We start from the raw sequence: 20347 nt of genomic DNA, 5'->3' as shown, positions 1-20347 counted from the left end.
CACCCTGAGGGTCAGCTCCCTGGCCAGGGATGGAACTCTTGCTGCAGTGGCTGCCAATAGCTTAATAGCCCTGTGTCTTTAAACCCTGTGCCACCTGGGAGGCCCCTGCTAAGAATATTTTTGTACAGGCACACCTTGGAGATCTATTGGGTTCAGTTTCAGACAATGCAATTAAAGTGAATACTGTAATAAAGCAAGTCACATGATTTTTTTGTTTGTTTTCCAGTGCGTATAAAAATTATGTTTACCCTAGACTATGGTCTACTAAGTGTGCAATAGCATTATGTCTAAAAACACAATATATGTACTTCTATTAAAAATATTGCTAAAAAATGCTAAACATTATCTGAGCTGTTGGAAATTGACTCATCACAGGGCAGTTACAAACCTTCAACTTGTGAAAAGCGAATTTCTGTGAAGCACAATTAAGAAAAATGCAGAAAAATGAGGTACACCTGTACATTCCTTCTGTGGGCAAATGGTTTCACTTCTTCAGAGTGGAATTGCAGGTTCATAGGGTATGCACATGTTCAGCTCCAGGAGAAAAAGCCAAACAGTTTTCCCTATTGTTTGCCCAATTGACACTCCTGCCAGCTGTGAAGGAGAGTTCCTATTGCTCCACATACTACCCACACTTGATACTATTTTTCCCACTTTACTACCTGGTTATGGTGGTGGTGGAGTATCATGTGTACACATGGTTCAGCATGCATTCCTCACTAATGAAATTGGCCACCTGTAGTGTGTGCATCTGCCACTCAAAATTAGCTTAAGATATATTGCACAAGGTTGAACAGTATTTTTTAATACTTGGTTTAATATTCTAGTCCAAAGGAGACAAGAGACTGTATCCTATCATTACCCTTCATCGTCACATGGGACTTTAGTTCCAGATTATTATATATGAAAACACAACTGAGGGACATTTAGGCATGACAGTTAATTTCACTGATGATAAAGATTGTGTCTTGCTTCCTAATCTTCCCTCTCCTACTCCACCTCCCTCAGGATTTATGACAGTTCTTTTTTTTTTTTTAAAGATTTGTTTATTTATGCATACAAGAACTGGGGTACAGGCCAGAGGTGTGGGGCAGGGTGAGAGGATTCACCAGAGACAGATTGGGGAGCAGAACAGGCAGATCGACTGAAATACACTGCTGAGGGGAGCAGTGGGTTAGACAGGAGGGGTCCGCTGCACCATGTGGGTAGCTTGCTGGCTGGGATCGAACTCATGCTGCAGTGGCTGCAATAGCGTCTTAACCCCTTGCGCCACCAGGGAGGCCTTTATTGCAGTTCTTGCTTGAGTACAAGCTCAAGTAATTCTCTCCAAGAGAGTTTCCTGGTGGGGAACTTTCTGAATCTATCCATATCTGAGAAAGTTTTCTGCTTTCCCCTCAGCCTATAGTACAGTTTAGCTGATGCTGAATCCTAGGTCCTAAAGTTAATTTCCTTTGGAATTTTGGAGACATTGCTCCATTGTCTTTTGCATCTAAAGTTTCTGTTAAGACATCTATTGTCCATCTGCTCATTCTTTTTATCTATGCATGTGTTTCTTTGAGAATGCAATAAAATATACATAAAATTTGCCATTTTAACTATTTTAAGTGTTCAATTCAGTGGCACTAAGTATAGTCACATTGTTGTATCTCATTCTTTTTGAAGTAATGCAATACTCCCCCATTACATCTGAATCTTCGAGATTTTTCTCCAGCTCATTTTACTGACATTACACCCAGACAGGGAAGTTTTTGGGTCATTTGACTTTTGATCTTGCTCAGCACTTGCAGTGTTTCAAAGGATCACTTGGATCTTCTGTCTGAGAAAGTTTTCTCTACTTCTTTTCTCTGTGTTCCTACATTTGTATCTTGTTTTGATGGGTGTTAGAATGTCTGAGTGATGGGTCTTAGAATGACTGAGCCTATCTTCCTCATCTCTAAGTGTCCCTTTGCTCATCCCATCTCTGTCCTTTTGTGCTGGTGGTGTTTGTGTGGTCTATTCCCCAATGTGCCTCCATGTGTGAGCCAGCAGTGTGTTGGGGGGCCAGTGCCCATCACTAGGAGTGGCCTTGGAGACTCCAAGCTAATCACTTAATCATATCCCCTGAAGCACTGGTTCAGAAACCAGGATGGAGCTGTATGCTGCTCAGCACTCTTGCGTCAGCCCTCTGCCCAGCTCATGTTGTTCAGTCCTGTTCTGATCGGCTTCCTCTTGCAGGGATGCCTTAATGCGGCTCTGAGCACATCTGTTTTTTCTAACTGCCTTTAGTGATGTAATTATTTGTAATTGCTTAAGTAACACGTGGAAACATTTCAGTTGTAAACAATGAACACCATAAGATGTTTATAGAATGAAAAAGTGAAAGTCCCTCCTCACCACTGTTGGGTGTTAGAGTCCTTCCCGGTGGTCCATGCAGTTACAGGTGCCTGTTTTGTAGGCTTTTTTCCCCGGTGCATGTGCATGCATTCATGCAGTTCTACATGCTACTTGAAGTATGGGCTTTTGTGAGGTATCTTTTGTTTGGTTTTAACATTTAACAGAAATGGTATCAGAGAATGCATATTTTCCTGAAGCTAATATTGTCATTATTATAATCACCATTATTATTTTACTCCGGGCAGACATGACCTAGGGGCCTGGGGTAGGAGGAGATGACCTGTGATCCCTACTCACAAGGAGAGCTGTTCAACAGGAATGTGGGTGACCCAAAAGTAGATTCATCCTTTTCTTTCTGTTTGGCTCAACCACGATTTGCTTAATTTCTTCCAAATAGAAACAACCGGAGTAAAAATCTGTGCACCCCTTTTAAAGTATGTGAGACTCTGCCTCGGGTAATTTTCCATTAGAGAAGTTGAGGGGTCAAAGAGTATCGTGCACATCCAGAGTTTTGAATTATTGGCTGTACCAATTACTGTTCTGCCAACAATCCATAAAAAAGTGCTGTTTCTTCTCATTTTCGTCAATACTGACGTCATTATACCTGCCAATTTTTCCAATTCTCACTATCTCATTGTGGTTTTAAATTGCATGGCTTTCAGTGCTAATGAAGTTTAATTTGGGGACAGTCTCTAGATCTGGAAATTCCCTGTCCCTGCTCTGATGCCTTCCTCATGTGGCAAGAGGCTGTCAGTGTACCTGTGGCAGGGGCTGGTGTGAAGATGACACCTCATGTGAGCGGTCAGCATGTTGGAAGCACAGTATTTGCTCGTATAGTGGGCATTTTGGTACTATCCCTCCCATTTTCATATGTTGATTTTGGAGGAATTGGTTATATGTAGTTTGTTTTCTTCTACTGGCCATTCACATCCCTCCTCCAGTAATTAGTCTCCACAGACACGCGATAAGACACAGCCCAATAGCAGATTGAAGACCACGCTGACCCATCTGCTGAGTTGGGTTTAGTTAGTTTCTTTGTTGCTATAGTAATAAATGACAATTCATAGACCATCTATGCCATGAGGCTTTTTTGGAGGGAAAGATAAGGTCCATTTCTTGTGTCATAATTTCAGAAGTGAAGTTTCTATAGCAAAAGTACTGTTTTGAGTCTCTTTATATTTTTTCTCTGTGTCTATACAAATATTTAAGATTTTTTATTGTAGGAGTAGTGCATGCTCTTTACCAAAAAAGAAGTTTCAAAATCTTGAAAAATGTGAAATAAAGTTGACTTCTCTTCTTTCCCCTAGCACAATCCCTGGGGCATGCCAGGCGTATTTCACCATGTCCTTTATAATAAACTACACACACACACACACACACACACACACACACACACACAACAAGATTCTTTAGGGATGAATCATCCTTGTGAAAACTGATCTGGCTGTGGTCCTGAAGCACATGTATGAGGACTTGCAACACCACTGAACTACTCCCATCTGCCCTGAAGATCCCCTGTAGGTGCAGCAGCGCTTTGAGGTCCTCAAGGTCCCCTGTAGGCTGCAGCAGCGCTTTGAGGGTCTGGATGTTTTCAGTGCTGCATCCCCTTTGAGGCAGGTATTTATAATTTGAGTATTGCTTTGTCATTTACAATGTACATGGACACGCTAACCAACCTTGCAAAAGACTCTGCCCTAGGTCCTGGAGTGGGATGAATTGGGGAATCCTCTTGTGGGTCCAGGTTTCAGCTGCCAGCCTAATGCAGCTCTTGACAACTTTCTGATCTACTTGGACCCAGGTTCCACTGTCCCTAACTACCCAGATCCCAAGGGCACTTTCTGTAACTCTGGCTCTAGCTGTGCTTCCTCTCTCTTCCAATCCTCTTTACCTCTTAAACTGCAGGGTAGACCTGCTGCCAGGAGAGCTCTGATGTCACCCGTGTCCTCAGATCACCACGACCCCTGTCCTCAGGTTCCCATGGACCTCTGAGATGGCTGCTCATGGCTTTCTAGACTGAGGCGAGAGCCACCAGAGTCTGCACAGGGTGACGTATCTGTGACTTATCTCTCCCTTTTTGGCTTCCTGCTCTGCCCGCTCACTTGTAGCCAGTTCAGACCTAGAGTTGCAGGAAGCGTCTTAATCATGCCACTTGTACAGAACGGCTTTGGTTTTCATGTGATTGGCAGCTATCACTCTTTTCTTAGGTCTTGATGGAAAATCTTTCAGCTTTTCTGCTGCTTGCAGCTTTTCTGCTGGTTCTGGTTTTTTGCCTGCACACCCACATTATTTCTTTGAATCCTATAACAAGCTAACTCCGTTTATTCTATCAGTGACATTTCATTTCTGTTATAGGAACTCTGTCTCCACCCCTACATATTTTGCTTTTAATGCATCTCATTCAGAAAGCTAATTTTATTCTGTGCCCTTGAGTTATTATTTTTAATAATAGTGCTGTTTGCCCATATTCCTCTTTCTCAAAGAAAGCCTTCAGATACTTGATTGAAATTATTTTATCTTAATATTGTGGACTTGGGTTTGCACAGTCTATCTGCCATTGTCGTACCACCAGTTTTCTAAGACTTGGGCTTGTTTGGATGCCCTAATTGGGACAAATGATCTAGGGCTTAGTGCAGGAAGGTCCTAAAAGCATAATGTTCTGGGACCCTTAAGGTAATCTAGAATTTGAAGAAATCAAACAGTAAGCACATGTCATTTCTAACTAGGTGCAGATTGTAGCTCAGCTCTCAGCCATGTGTATGAAGGTGCATTGGGAAGAGTGCAGATGTGTTTAAATAATATTATGATGTCTTGGGCCACACATAGTCCAGCAGTTGTGTGAGAGACTTTACTGCTGGATTTTGTACTTCAGCGAATCCAGAAAATAGATATTGCTATCCCTGTTCTTACTTAAGGAAAACAAACTCTAAGGAAAAAAAAAAAAAAAGAAAAGTAAACTGAAAAGCTGTTACACATGTTAAATGGAAGCATCCACACTTGAGCTTGTGTTGAGCTTAGGTAAATTCTTTGAAGGTACTAGGAGTCCTGTTCAATTTCTCTCTACCTAATTGTCTTAACAGGTGAGGCTAAGTGCTTATTAATTGATGGCATGACCATGCAGGAGATTTTTACTTGTAATTAGCAAACAAATGCTTATTGATAGTTATAAATTAATTATGATCTAGGTATTTTAAAAGTCATTTAAGAAACACTTTTTTGCCCAGTACCAGAGCTTAGAAGTCAATACGCTTAGAGTGCCCAAGATAGAATAGACTCGCAAGATAGAATAGTCCTCACAGGCCTAGCATAATGACATCTCTACTCATGAACCATACCAGGCACACTATAACCCCAAATGAGCCTTAGAAGATTCCTCTAATGGACAGAGTAGAAATCTCAGGGTCAATTCTTCATACAGTCTCTTAGCTTACTCTGGCCAGGAAGGTCTAGGGGCTAAGGAACAGTACAGTATTGGATCACAGCAGCAGTATTGGATCTTGTCATCCCTGGACAGTAGATGGTCCAGGAAATTCTGTGAGTCTTTGGCCTGGTGGGGCTCACACACCCACCCTTGCTTGAGCACTGAGGCCAGGAAATGGAATTCTGCGATGCCCTTCACTGAACTAGTCCACCAGAGAGGTGAGTTGGTGTCATTGCCAATTCACTTCAGTGTCCGCGGCATCTTCAGGACAGGTGGCTCCTTGGAGGGTCAAGGAGGGTGATTCCAGATCTCTTGTAATTACAGTTGTCTTGCTGGAATCCCGGCCTTGGGGGACTCTGGCCAATAAAAGGAACAGAGGTTGAGGAGAAGAAAAGTAGCTTTATCAATTTGTTGATAACTGACAACAGAGGGCAGCAGAATAGGGTCTGAAAGACCACCGTCCTGCTCACTAGCGGAGTGCAGGGGTATTTAACTAGAGTTCCCAGGACATGAAAGGAAGACTGGGTGAGGGTCAACACGCCTGTTCCTGCAATGTCAGCCTCCAGGGACTTGGGGCACCGTGGCTGTTTTTGTCACTTGTCTGATGACGGTCTGCAATTCTGACATCGTCTTTGCAAGTTTTCTTCCTTGGCTTTTTTTTGAAGTCTCTTTGAAGTCAGGTCTTTTGCCCTTGTACTGCAGGGCAAGGAACTGGTTAAAACTAATAAGAAGTTAGTTAAACATAAATATCATGGATTGTTAAACTTAGAGGGGAAAGGAGTGTCTGTCCAAGGCAGGGCTTCGTAGCATGAAGGTTCAATTCTATAAAACACGGTCATTTTCGGTGGAAAAATTAAACATTTTTTATTATTTTGTAATTGCATAAATAATAAACACATTCTTGTTAAACAATGTTAAACAATAAAGAAACATCCAGAGATAAAGGGCCCCCTGCTTTTCCTGCCCCTCCCTCATGTCACCAAAGGCAGCCCCAGCGACCCAAGCCTCATCATGCTCTCACCCTTGGGTGGTCCCCTCCCCTTGGATCTGGGCTGACTGTGTGATTTGCAAGAGAATATGGAGGAAGGAACAGTGTTTCCTGGTGATGGTGGATAAATCATTTAAAAAAATGGCTGGTTTTGGGATGACAGTTTGGACGTGCCCTGTGTGTTTAACCGTACATTTATTGATGAACATTTGAGGAGGGTTTTCAAATTTTCCCTCTACAGGCAAAGAAGTAATGCAGAATTTACATATACAATTCCACACATTTATGCATGAATAAGAGTTCCACAAATAACATTCCTGGGTCCAAGAGCAAGCATATCCAGAGGCTTTTCTCAAGCGTCTTCCAGAAAGGGCTCACCAAATCATACTTGCTAGGAGAACATGCAAGAAAGCCATTACCTGCTTCCCCACCGAAGTTGACCATTGCTGGGTGAAAAGTTCTCTCTTTCTGGTGCTTATTTTATTTTTTTTCTCCTCACAGGTCTTTACACTCTGTCTCCCTCTCTCTGTTGATTTCCTTTGTCCCTTTCTTTTTCTATGGAGCTTCTTAATGACTCACAGAAACTGAATACTTTGGGCATTAGATCTTTTTTTTTTTCTGTTAAATTTATTGTTTTTTCTCAGGCTCTCACTGGCCTTTTCATGTCATTTGTCTTTTCCATAAAAAGTTATTAATTTTCATGAGCTCACAGAAGGCCTTTGAATTGTAGGTCTTTTTAGAGAAATGCTATTCTCTATTTGCTCGTAATGCTTCTGTAAGTTTATTTCTTTGCTTTAGCTCTTTCATCCTAAGGGACTGGCTTTGTGGATGGGGTACAGTGGGCATGTTGAGAGGGCATGCCATTCACATACCACCATGTGCGTGACACATGCCGCACATATCCACACATACCAGCATGGGCAGGGCAGGGCCTGTGATCCATATAGTCTTTTCCAAAAGTCCACCTAATAGCATCATTCCAACTCCTGATTGGCCCACCTTTGCTTCAGTGACTCCCACAGGTATAGAAACACATCCTTTTCTTATGGTCCTGTTCCAGTTCTTTATATGATTTTTCTATTCCTGTATCAATATGTAATTTTCATGAATTCCTTGACATTTTTATGTTCTTCACAAATTTATTTATATTCTCAGGGATCGACCTTTATGACACAAACCATGGCATTAATTTTTCAAGTTCTGTGGAAAGAATCCTGTTGGGATTTTTCACTGCCATTACAGTAAAATTGCAGATTAAATTGGGGGAGAATTGGCATATTTTTAGTATTAAACTTTTTAATGGAGAAATCATGTTATATTTTTTTCATAGATGCAGTTTTTCTTTTATTTATTTATATGATACTGAAGTTTTCTTCTGTTTGGTCCTGCACATTTCTTCTTAAGATCATTTTATGTTTTTTCTTTTAGTGATTGTAGCTATTTTCCCCATTACATTGCTGTTTTTCTTTTGCCAACACTTGCCGGATATTGCATCTGTTTTACCTTCCTAGAATTGTCTCTGTCACTTTCCTTAACACAGGTATATTTTTAATCTTGGGATAAAGCTTTGACCTTTGATTGGCAGTTTTCACCCATTCATGATAGGTGTCATTTCTAGGTGTTTGTACCTATTTCTCTTATTTCATATATTTTTTTTCATTTGTGCAGTTTTTCTTCCTCTTGCTGACTGAGTTATTTAGTTTAGAAATCAATCATTTCATTCTTATTTTCCTGTTTATTTGTTGCTCATATATATAAAGTTATACCTTCCTGTTGAGTCATGTCTGGACCTGCCTCTACAAAGCCCAACAGCCATGGCGAGCCCCCCTCTCCTTTCAACTCCTGTTTGATGTCTGTTCCAACACCCTTGTTGAGATCTTCTGAGATTTTTGTTCCTCATCATTGTGAAAAAGTACATATTTAAAGCTATGTGTCAATAACTATTAAGGCATGAGGCGTACCTGTAACTTCTGTTGATTCCTTTCTTATCCTTGTTTCTCATAGCCCACATCCTCATCATTTTTCTATTCATTGTTTTTCTGGAAGATTCTTTCAGAGTGTCTGTGGGTGGATAACTTTCTGAGTCCTCCTTTGCCCTCCCACATGAATGCTAGTTTGGGTGGATATGAGATTCTTTGTTCAATACTTCTCCTTTTCAGACTTGTTAAAGTATTATTTGTCCTCTTGTATTTGGTGCTGAAGAGAACTTCTTTAATAAGAAACCTGTTTTCATTTTCCCCTCACGGGATGTTTTTCTCTTGATCTTTTGTCCAGAAATTGAGCTACTGTGTGTCGACAAGTGAATCTTTTTTCATATTTCTTCTTGAAATACAGGGAGTTTGAAAATATAAACTTTCGTTCTAACACTAAATGTTTTATTCTTGATTATTTCATTCCTTCCATGTTTTCATTTCTTTTTTCTGGAATTCCTATGAGGCAGATGTAGGAACTTCTGAATCTAAACTCAGATTTTTCTCTTTCTTTGCTGTTTCCATCTCTTTGTTGTTTCCATCTCTTTGTCGTTAGGAGTTTTTCTTTGGTTCTGGGAGGTTTTCTGGGCTCCCTTGTCCAGTTTGCATAATTCTTCAATTTTTCACATCTCTGGAATCTGTTGAGTGAATTGTCTAATTATATTTTAAACTAATAAATTTTCTCAACTAGCAAAGACCAAATAGATAGAAGCAATTCTGATGATTATGGATAAAAAACTTAAAAGCAAGATGACACGAAAATTTCATTGTAATTCAAATGGTTTTTAAGGAGTGGAGGAACTTTGCAAAATGAAGAACAAACGTTCCTAAGGAAGAATGTAGACAAAAGACAGAAAAATTGCAAATGAAGTGCAACAGAAAATTCAGGTAAAGTTCATACAGAAATAAGAACTTAATATACCATGAAGTTGAGATACCAATTTAGGAAGAAATGCCTGGATTATTAAATCAGTGGTACTTATATAAGCAATGGTCCACTGGAGGCTAAATATTATAACTCATGTCAAGTCCTGTATAGATGAATTCCAAATAAATTAAAAGAAAATCATTAAATGAGCCACCTCGATAAATGAATACATAGATAAATAAATAATAAATGAATATGGTTAAAATAAAATTTAGGGGAATATTTGTAAAAAACTGGCACCAGGCAGACCTTCTCATGCGAGATAAGACACACAAGCATACGTGATCACAGTAATTACCACAATATTACTACAGTGACAGTTTGTGGTAGATAAAATGTAGAAACCCATGAAAGAAAAGTGATGGAGTGGGCTATGAACACTTGTGGTAGGAAGAGGTTCCAAAGATTGACGTTTTAAGGTGCTATGACAAACAGAGAGATATAAACTTGCTTAGTCATCAGTGTGAGAGCATACATTATCACAGACCTTTGGGAGGGTGAGTCAATTCTGTGTCATTGGTGGTGGCTCTGTGAATGTGGTGTTCATCACATGACTCTGTACCAACACTTACATAAGTGCGTGACAGTAGTGAGGCCTTGACATAGCCATGTGGGCCTGGTTCCATAACTCTGTTACATTGGTCATGGGATGCACAGAGCTTGGTTTTATTGTTGGTGGTACTATTCAAGTAGGGGACTCTGGTAGTGCTATTCACAGAATTCACATATGTAAGTCTGTGATGGTGGTGTTCATAAAATCCTGTGATGCATGTACACACAACTCTGGGTTAGTGTCCATTGGCTATCACCCTGACACATTATTCATGTTATTGATGTCCTTGTGCAATGCATTGGCAATATTCACCTAACTCTATGATGGTTGGTGTTCATATAATTTTCCATGGAGGTGGTATCCTCTTAAGTGTAAATTTTCTCATGGTAACTTTGCTGTGGTGGCCAGAATATTCCACAACTGCAGTGGTGATGATATTCAGATGGTGCTGTGATGTTGGTCATAGTATTTACATTACCAACAGCCCTGTGCTGTTGGTTACAGTGTTCACATAATATCGTGATATGGACCATGGTCTTTACATGTGTGCTGTTGGTCATGGTACTCACATCATTCATTGTGGGTAGTGACAGCCCCATGTCTGCATCCTTGGGAGTCTAGTTGGGGCAGCCACCTAGCCTTGTTATGATGTTGTTGTTTGCATACATACACATCATTTACAACTGGGATAATTGTATTCACATGATTTTTTGACATTGTTGCTGGTGTTATTCCCATGACTGTGATCTTGTCCATGGTACCCACACACTGCTGTGATGATGAAGAGGTGATATTCAAGTAACTATGTGATGGTGGTGTTGTGTTCACATGACCCTGCAGTGTTGGTGGCAGTTGTGTTTACACAACATTAGCATTGTCTGTGGCTCATTCATTATTTCATAACTTTAACCTTGCAACCTGTCATGGTATTTGCATAATTGTGCAGCATGGATGGTGTTGTTCACACATCTTGTCACAGAATGAAGGTGTAAGTCAGATATCTGTGACTCAGTCATGGTATTTGCACAACTTCATGACATGATGGCATTGGTATTGACAACGTGACTTCAAGTCAGTTATGTTAGTACTCAGGTCAATTTGTGTCTCTGGTCAGGAAGCTACTCAAAACTCACAGAAATCTGCCTTGGTGATGGTGACGTTCACAAAATTCCATGAAGGTGGTACCATTTGCATCATTCTGTGGTTGTAGTCATGGTGTTGACACATATCTTTGCGATATTGGTGCTTACATTTCCTAACTTCCATGGCAGTTGTGGTGTTCAAATAGCTCCACCCTGCAATGGTGGTTAAGGTGTTCATGTAATTGTGAGGCTATTGGTTGTAACATCTCTGTGATGGTGGTGGTGGAATTCATGTATTTCCTTAATATTGTTGATTGTGCTCCCTAAAATCTGAGATGGTATCGATGATGTGCTCAAATAATCCTGTATGGTAGATGTGGCGGTATGTATGGTGTTGCTATTTGCATAATTCTGTGATGGTATTTATGTTTATGCAACTCTATGATGGTGGAGTTGGGACACATTAACCATGCAACTAGTCATGTAATCCACATAACCCTGCGGTGGTCATTGTGATAGCCACATACCTGTGATACTGGTAGGTCGGTATTCACAGTGCTCTGCCACTTTGGTCCTGCTAGTAACATAACTGTGAGACTGAATGTGGCCTTCAGATCATTCTGTAATGGTGATATTGATCAATGATAATTTTCAGTGGTGGTATTGATAATAGTTCTGTGGCACTGGTGATTGTGGAACTCCTGTATCACTGCAGTGTTACTGATGGTTTTGACATAGTGTAAAACCATGGTGTTCACATTACTCTGTGGGGGTGGGGTGATATTGCGTGGCTCTGTGACTTTGGTGTGGTATTCATATTGTCCTAGTTTTTACCTGTGTCTATTATACTGGTTGTCATAATCAATAATCCTACAATGTTAGTGGTCACTTAATTTTTATTTTAGGTATTAATCTTGGTACCTATGCACTTTGATAGTGGTGTTGAAATAACTCTGTCATGTGCTATTGGTGGTTTAATACAGCTATGCAATGTTTGGAGTAATCATCACATTTTATGGTTGTAGAGACATGCTTAAAGTTACCTAAGAAATGAGAAAGCCAGGTTGAAATTCAGCTTTTCCGAATAATTCAAATGCAGTCTTTTCTGTATAGACACAATGATTGAAATCAACATTTTTCTAAAGGTATAGACATACACACACCACTTCAAATTCCCCAAGGACATCGGGACACAAATATATCTCTACCATTCTAGTTGTTTATAACATTAGCTATGTCTATGTATTCACATATACATATATTTTCATGTGTTAAATGGATAAAATATTTAGCAACAAATTTAGGCATATAAATTGAACATCTACAAATTTATGTTAAATAACACAGAGGAAGACTTTCTGGTAATGAAAAATAAAGCATCTTTGAGGGTAAATTATAGTTATTAGCAGGACCCAAAATATATTTATTAAGTAGTAAAGTTTAATGCTTGTGGAAATGGTGGTATTACAGTGTTTTTCATGTTTTCTTTAAAAATTACAAGTCTCAAGAAGCACTGTAAATTATTACAAAGGTGCTGTTGGGATGGTGGGGTTTGGGTAGTCCTTACAAGGCAGAGTGTATTTAAATGGTCATTGAATTATACATTTAAGATTTATACATCATGGTCATGTTTGTACCTAAACAAAATTTTTTAGAATGTACTTCTAAATAAAATGAAAATATGGCTTTCAGAAAAGTCAATTATAGAGCAACTCTAAGCACTCAGGATATTTTCTTATGTGTGTAAATAATAGCTTTTATAGAAACAGAACAACCAGTCACCATGAATATAAAATTAAGATGTGATTTAAGAAATGTGTAGGGCTTCCAAAAATGCCTCTGATGTAGTTAGAAATTGTCTCTGCCTCTTACTTCCCAGGGCTCATGATTTGCATTTTTTTCCCTTATAGTACTTGGGGTGCATTGAAGTTCTGCGCTCAATGAGGTCTCTTGACTTCAGTACAAGAACACAAATTACCAGGTAAGCTCTCTTGAATGGACTCCTATGTTTTTACTTCAGAAGGAATAGTTGCAAAGATCAACAGTGTAGAAGTTTCCAGAGGGAGAGACTGGTGAATAAGGGCAGGCAGGCAGCAGCCACTGTATTTCAGGACATCTGTGAGTTCATAATGTGTGATATGTCTCTAGACATGAACTCCCTGAAGTACACTTCAAGCTTCCATGCTTTTTTATTATTAAGCTGCAGAGAAATGGAATATTTGTTTGTTTGTTTCTTTAATATATGAGACTTGAAGGGATCAACGATTTTGAAACTTTTATATATTTACCATTAACTAGTTTCTTAACTTCTTGAGGGGCAGTTTTTTATATAAGCATTGTATTTTTTAAAATAAATTTCATAGCCTAGTAGAATATATAACTTTAGAAAAATGTTGATTTCAATCATTGTGAAGAGGATTGGATTGTGAATTACCTATGCTTTCATGGTGATTAGCTGATGTTGCTTTGATAATTGTGGCTTGTTTAATCTAAATAGTGATGTTACAAAATAGATCATATTTATTTCATTCCAATCACTCTGTTATATATCTTTGGGGGTAACAAACCCAAGTCTAAAGATGGAGCTTCAGGAAACAGTTATTTATAGCAGTTCACTGCTAAATAATGTACACATCCCAATTCTATGTTTTAAGCATCACAATAATACCTCTTCTTCACTGATTGATATTTCTCTTTTCTGTAAAGCAACTCAGGCATACATTGTTGGATGGTACTGTTCTATGCTAAGTGCAGCAATCTAGACTCAGGAAGAATTCCTCTCCATGTAGAAAATGACTTATGTAAACTGCTAAGGCCAGGGAATGGCACTTTAAGTGAGATCATTTAAAAGAATAGTTTGAATATTGCATAGTCAATCCTTCCTTCACCTCCCCTATAGAGAAGCAGGCACAGCTCAATATCCATGGGCAGTGCACTATGCCATGTGCCTGGAAGTTCAGAAATGCATGATGGTTACCTTCCCTTGTAGGTGGCTGTTGTCTTTAATGAGAACTGTCGACCGTATTAGCAGAATTGTCTTTATGGATACTAGAATTTCTGAGATGGTCTCACATCATTTTAATTCTCCTGATACATTTATGGAGCATTTCCTGCTCTATGGGCATGCACAATCTATGGCCAACACAGGCTGTCCTCTTCTGCCAGGCCTCCCAGTTTTGGAGAGAAAGTCACATTCATAACTGACTAAGGGATGTTTGAGGGACACAGATCAAATCCTACTCCTTGAAGGTGACAAATGGATGACAATGAGCAATCCTGATGCTCCCTTGATGAGGGTCTTGGAATTCCCTGGGGGTAGACTCTAAATGGGCACAAGTAATAATAACATAGTAAAAGGAAGTGATGGACAGGACACAGATGGGCTCTGGGGTTTGGGTATTTTTTTCCAATATCGTTCCACTTAGATTTCAGAAATGCCCAGAGTGGAGTGCCATTCTTGGACTTCGGAAACTTATTGTTGAATTTTGGCTGTACCAGAATTGTTGGGTTCTTAGACTTTTTGCAAACCGCATGTGCTTGCCTCCATGATGCTTTCTGCCTCTTGCCAGGCTTTTTTCTTATTTAAGTTTTGTCAAATTTGTAGGAAACAATTTACAAAATCAATGCCAGAAAGAAGCCTTTCATCTGAGAGGATTATCCACAATGTTGTGTACACTTGGAGCTTTTAAGGTCTCTCTGGTATTGAGTGTTAACTATGCCTATTATTGAACTCTACCCCACATGTACTTACATTCTACACACATTCTTGAATGTTGTAGGGAAAGCTATTGTTGTAATCAAGAATGTCACACAGGCTGTAGGAAAACTTGTTTCTAAAAGATCCCCAGCCATGTTTTTTTTAAAAAAAAATTAAATCTTCATTAGCAAATAACAAATCTCAAGTCACCTGTTCCACTGCTTTCAAGTTTGCTATATATGTTTTGGAGACTCCTAAAAGGGACTTATAATAAGACTCAACTGCAGGCATACACAAAAAGGTTAATAAAATGTTTATTTACAAAAGAAGGGGAAATGAATAACTCAGGCAGAAAGAGAGGGAGATAAATTGGTGAATGTGTCCTACCAGTTCCGCTGAGCTCGAAGCCCAATAGCGTGCTGAGAGCCGGTGAAAAGCCAAGAGACCCCCAAGGCCGACCTGTCTGGTTTTATACCAAGCCTGGATGCTAAACTCCACCCTCAGGTCCCAGCAGCCTTCCCTTCAGTGATGATGATGTTATGGGATTTGTACTTCTTGATATCTTGGCTATCTTTGATCTGGAGTGGGGGTGGAGTCCATAAAACCTATTTGTGGAGTTTGTTCAGGGCATCCTTTCCCCTAACAAGGTTAGTTTTAAGCTTTTCCTGTGTCTGAATTTAGATTGATTGTGGTGCTTTCAATAACATCATCCATGAAATATTAAGCTTTACTGATAGATACCTTTCAAAACCATCTGGGAAATGGCAACTGATTACATACTTAGCTGCATCAGTGCCTGGTTAAAGCTGGGCGGAGGTGCTGGCTGTCTTCTTCACACTAACCAGTGCTCACTGCTTGGAGGAGTCACATGTACCAAAGCCTAGTTCTGACACTTCCCACCTGTGTAAGCGTGACCTCAATGTGTACACCCATTAAAGGTACATAGCTGAGGGTTGGGTCTGCTCCAGAATGGGGGGATGGTGAAAATTCTCTATGAATGTTCATAAAATACCTTTGATTTGAAAACCAGAATCAAAGTCAATGAAAGGAAAATTTCTCTCTTGTGCTGAGGGGGCCGCCAGGGGACTTTTACTGCTGATGCTATCACATTTTTGAAGTTCAGTGTCAGCCAACTGCACTGGTCACTTGGTGCCACACTGAGCTGGTGCAGGTGCACAGCTAGCCATCACAGGAATGCTCTGTCACTGGGGTCCTGTCTGTTGCACGTTTCAGGTGAGGACTCTGGTGAGAAATGTGTTCACTTGGCATTGGTCTGAAAGTCCTGGGCAGTTGAAAATTAAAGGACTTTAATTTTGAGCAAAATAGCAAGCATGTCCAGTGATGCAAAGAAGGGAGCAGAGGCCTGGCACATGTGCTCTCTGAACTGTGGATACCTGGGATACACAGAGAGTGGCAGCTGGGCTTGCTGGGCTTGCTGGGCTTGCTGGGGTCTCCTTGCCTGCCCAGTGCACAGAGGGTCCATCTGCAGCCCCAGGGTGGGCAGCTTCGCACAGCTCAACTCTGCCCACCCTCTCTTCTCAAGTCGACATGAAGGTGTAGGAGCATTCGCACTCCTGGCTCCCAATGTTCCATAAATGATCTCCAAAAAGAGTCCAAGGTAAAGCTCTCCCCCCACTGCCCCACAGTCCTCCACCTCCATTGAGTCCCTGATGTCCTCATCTGTGTCCTTCCATCTCAGATCTGCGCATTTCCTCTCTGTGCATGAGGCCTCCCCTGAGATGGGTGCCTGATGGACTTCCCGTCTGAGAGGGTCTGAGTAGGCTGTGTGCTGGGCACCCTGAACTCTCTGCTCACCCACTTCTTGGGACCCTTCCACCATTTTGCCTCCAACATTTCTGTGTCTCATGGCCATTTCATCGCAAGTTCATCTGGGGGTTGGAATGATGCATACAGTGGGAGGGGAAGGGCACGTTTACTAACAAGATGTTTGTGTTGCTTTTAGAGGCTCTGCCATCGTCAGGGCATGTGAGGGCTGTGGTGGTAGAAGATGGATGCAGAGGGAGAAGAGCAGGTAAGGAGTGCAGCTGCCTGGCTTCGGGGTACCACAGCCAGGTTCAATGGCAATAATGTTGGAAATACCCAAAATGGTGGGGATCTGAGCACCTTCTGTTCAGGTCTGGGGTCATTGCTTCCTCTTGGAGAACATGGCATGAAGTCTACATGAGCACCAAGTGGGCAGGACTGGCTGTCGCTGTGCAAACCCAGAGGTAGTTCTTTGGGAGGTCTGGCATTTGGAGACGCTGTGTTTCAGTGGTGTGTGCTTTTTACATCTCACACGAGATGAAGAAAACCAGGCAGGCCTCTGTGCAGAGGCTTCTCCCTGTACCCCCAATATGATCTTTATTATCAGACTGCCCATTTTCAGGGTCCCAGAATTCTTTTTCAGTACAAAGCAAACACCACTGACATTGATTTAAGTTCAAAGTGCCAGAAAAAGTTGTGGATCTGTAAAAATCTTCCCTGAGGCTCATTGGTTCTCAGAATTAGAAAGGAGAGCAGGTTAGGTGTGTGAATGGTTGACCCCACCCAGCCTCCGTGTTTGAGATCCAGGAGGGCTAGTTTGTGATTTTAGCCTTGTGGGTTCATTCTAAATTTACTCGTTCTAAACATGTTTCACAGGCTGAGCCTTTTGCAGCCCCAGAGGGGTGAGGCCTGGCAGGGAAGGAGTTCATGTTTTCTCAGCTTAAAATTTTTTCTGAAAACACCAGCTTGCCAACAGGCAAGTGCATCCAGTCTTTGGATAAGGCAAGCTGGGTCCTTCGCCTTCACTTCTACATTATTACTTTGGTTGTAACACCAACCAGAAGGGTTTTGTACCCCTGTGTCTCCTTCATTGGCATTTGTATTTAAGAATGTGCCAGGTACAGGGCTGCGCAGATTACAGATACTCAGGGGCTGTGGTCTGAGAGAAAGGCCTGGAGTCACAGCCAGTGGGGCTGGTGTTCAGTGAGAGTATTTCAAAAGTTCCACGGAAACCTGAAGAGGGTCCCTGGGACCTGAGGAGTCCAGAAGACTTTCTGGAGGAGGAAGCATATAAGCTGGGTAGATTCCTCTTGACTATATGGCAAATCTGAAGGAAGCATAAGACTTGGGCTGGGATCTAAGGTCAGATGGCAAGGCATCTGGAATGTGGGTTGAGTGGCTCCTGAGAACCACTTTACTGATCCCATATGGTTCTGCCTGTCCAGCTCTGTGCAGTAATTCTGGTACACACCCAAGGGTGGGGGCTTGAGCTGTCATGGCAAAGGAATACAAAGACAATTTTCACCCATAGGGCTGGAGCACAGCTGCCTCTAGGACACCAGTAGACCTTCAGGTACAAGGAACTTGCAGGCCTCCTTTCCTATAGGTCTTGCTTTTGCGTTCAGTCTCTGCATTCACAGTACCTGTTAATGGAGTTCCTCACTTCAAGGACTAAATCTGTGGGAACATCTGGCACATTCTGTGTACAAGGAAGATGCCTAGGACCAGTCCTTGACCAGACCTGCCTGCACACAGGCCTTAGTCTGTTCATTTGAGCAGAACTGTGGTTCAGTGCAGGGAGCTCACTTGGGAGGATATTGTAGGGAGCAAGGGTGAGTGAGGACAATGAGCAGGAAGACCAGCACTTGGAGGGCCCTTCACAGCAGAGCCAGCCGCAGGGTCAGTCTGTGCGGGTTGTGCTTTGGAGCTCTCCCATGGAGGGAGGATGGGGTACAGGTATGTTTGCCCATAGACTGCCTCCCATTCAGTTGAGGCGTTTTGGGGGCTGCCCTCTACAGACTGAGGATGCTAGAAAATCCTCCATCAGAGCCACAGAGATCAGATTCAGGCCCTCAAGGCAGTATGGCCAATTTATGGGTCTTTTCTGGAGCTCAGAGCTCAGGATGCAGAAGACACGCTGACTGAAGGCATATTATCCCAAAGCATGTGGCCCCAAACCTGACTCCCAAATGTTGCAGGGAAAATCAGGGTGATGGCCAGAGGTGTGGGAATGAAAGAATTCACCACAGAGAGATGAGGCAGGGAACAGGGGTTGAGATGGAGAGGTTGTCTGCATACAAAGAGGGGCTTGAGGCTCTCTTTAGTACTCCCTTGGGCACCAGTTATCTTATGGGATATTTGACCGTGGGCATTGACCTTTGACACAGAATGTGTCCTGACTCTGCTTCCACATTCCTAGAGCTCTGCTTGTCATGGTCAAGGTGATTGTTTTTATGACCTTGCCTTCATAGCGCCCTAATATATTCCCCTTATTTATTCAAGCCTCCCAAACTTGCCTGCCGGTCAAGGGATGGGGGATTAGTTTTTAACCTTAGTAATGATACCCCAACCCTAGGCCTGTCTCAGAATCAGATTTTCTGTTGCAGCCCCTCTGAACAGCTATCTCAGACAGCGGTCTCCTGCCTTCTCATGCTAGAGCTCCATTTGCATGGGTGTCTTCTGACCCAGCAGTGAGGGTGGGGCTCAGGTTGGTGTTACTTGGGTTGTAACACCAACCAGAAGGGTTTTGTACCCCTGTGTCTCCTTCATTGGCATTTGTATTTAAGAATGTGCCAGGTACAGGGCTGCACAGATTACAGATACTCAGGGTCTGTGGTCTGGGAGAAAGGCCTGGAGTCACGGCCAGTGGGGCTGGTGTTCAGTGTGAGTATTTGAAAGTGCCACAGAAACCTGAAGAGTGTCCTGGCTGGCAGTGCCTTCACCAGAGAGGCACATCTCATGGAATGAGGGTGGAACTCCCCCACTTGTAGGTTTGTGAGAGTCCTAGAATTGACACTTGCAAAGTGCTGAGGCCATACCTGGCATGCAATAGCTGCTTAATGAATTGGGATAGTTATTGCCTTAATTTTGCTGTTCACTCTCTCCAAATGTCTATGTATACAGTCATGTGTTGCTTAACAACATTTTAGTCAAAGATTGACTACATAGATGACAGTGGTCCCAACAGACTATACCATGTAACCTAGGTGTGTAGTAGGCTGCACCCTCTGAGTTTGTGTAATTTAACACTTCATGATGTTCACACAGTTAAATTGCATCTCTCAGAAGATATCCCTGTGAAGTAACACATGTCTGTGATAACTATCAATTACTGATTAATGTTGTTACTAATTACCGATATCAATTACTAATTATCAATATCAACCAACTGATCTTTTCATAGCTGTAAAGAAAGATTGATTTGAAGCAAGAAACTGAAATTAGTGGAGGATGAAATATTTGGTAATGTGGCATTCATTTTCACGTGAACCAATATTGTCTAGCATTTCATTCTATGCTCCTGCTTTGCCAATTGGTAATAATAGAGTATTAACAATACTAACAACACCAGCAA

General features: G+C 41.5%; 1 protein-coding gene across 1 annotated transcript in view; it reads left to right on the top strand.

Moving 5' to 3' along the window:
• The window catches only part of SHC3 (SHC adaptor protein 3), a gene marked incomplete at its 3' end in the record, with an annotated part of 120053 nt that overhangs the window by 23799 nt on the left and 75907 nt on the right, over nucleotides 1-20347 (top strand). The window contains exon 2 of the mRNA XM_084237942.1: nucleotides 13223-13293. Coding sequence (XP_084094068.1) covers nucleotides 13223-13293 — 71 coding nt within the window. The remainder of the gene's footprint in view (nucleotides 1-13222; nucleotides 13294-20347) is intronic.

This window comes from Talpa europaea, assembly GCF_964194135.1.
Source record: "Talpa europaea genome assembly, chromosome: 7".
NCBI lineage: Eukaryota > Metazoa > Chordata > Mammalia > Eulipotyphla > Talpidae > Talpa > Talpa europaea.
The sequence above is the reverse complement of the archived record's forward strand: the minus strand, read 5'-3'. Positions and strand labels throughout refer to the sequence as shown.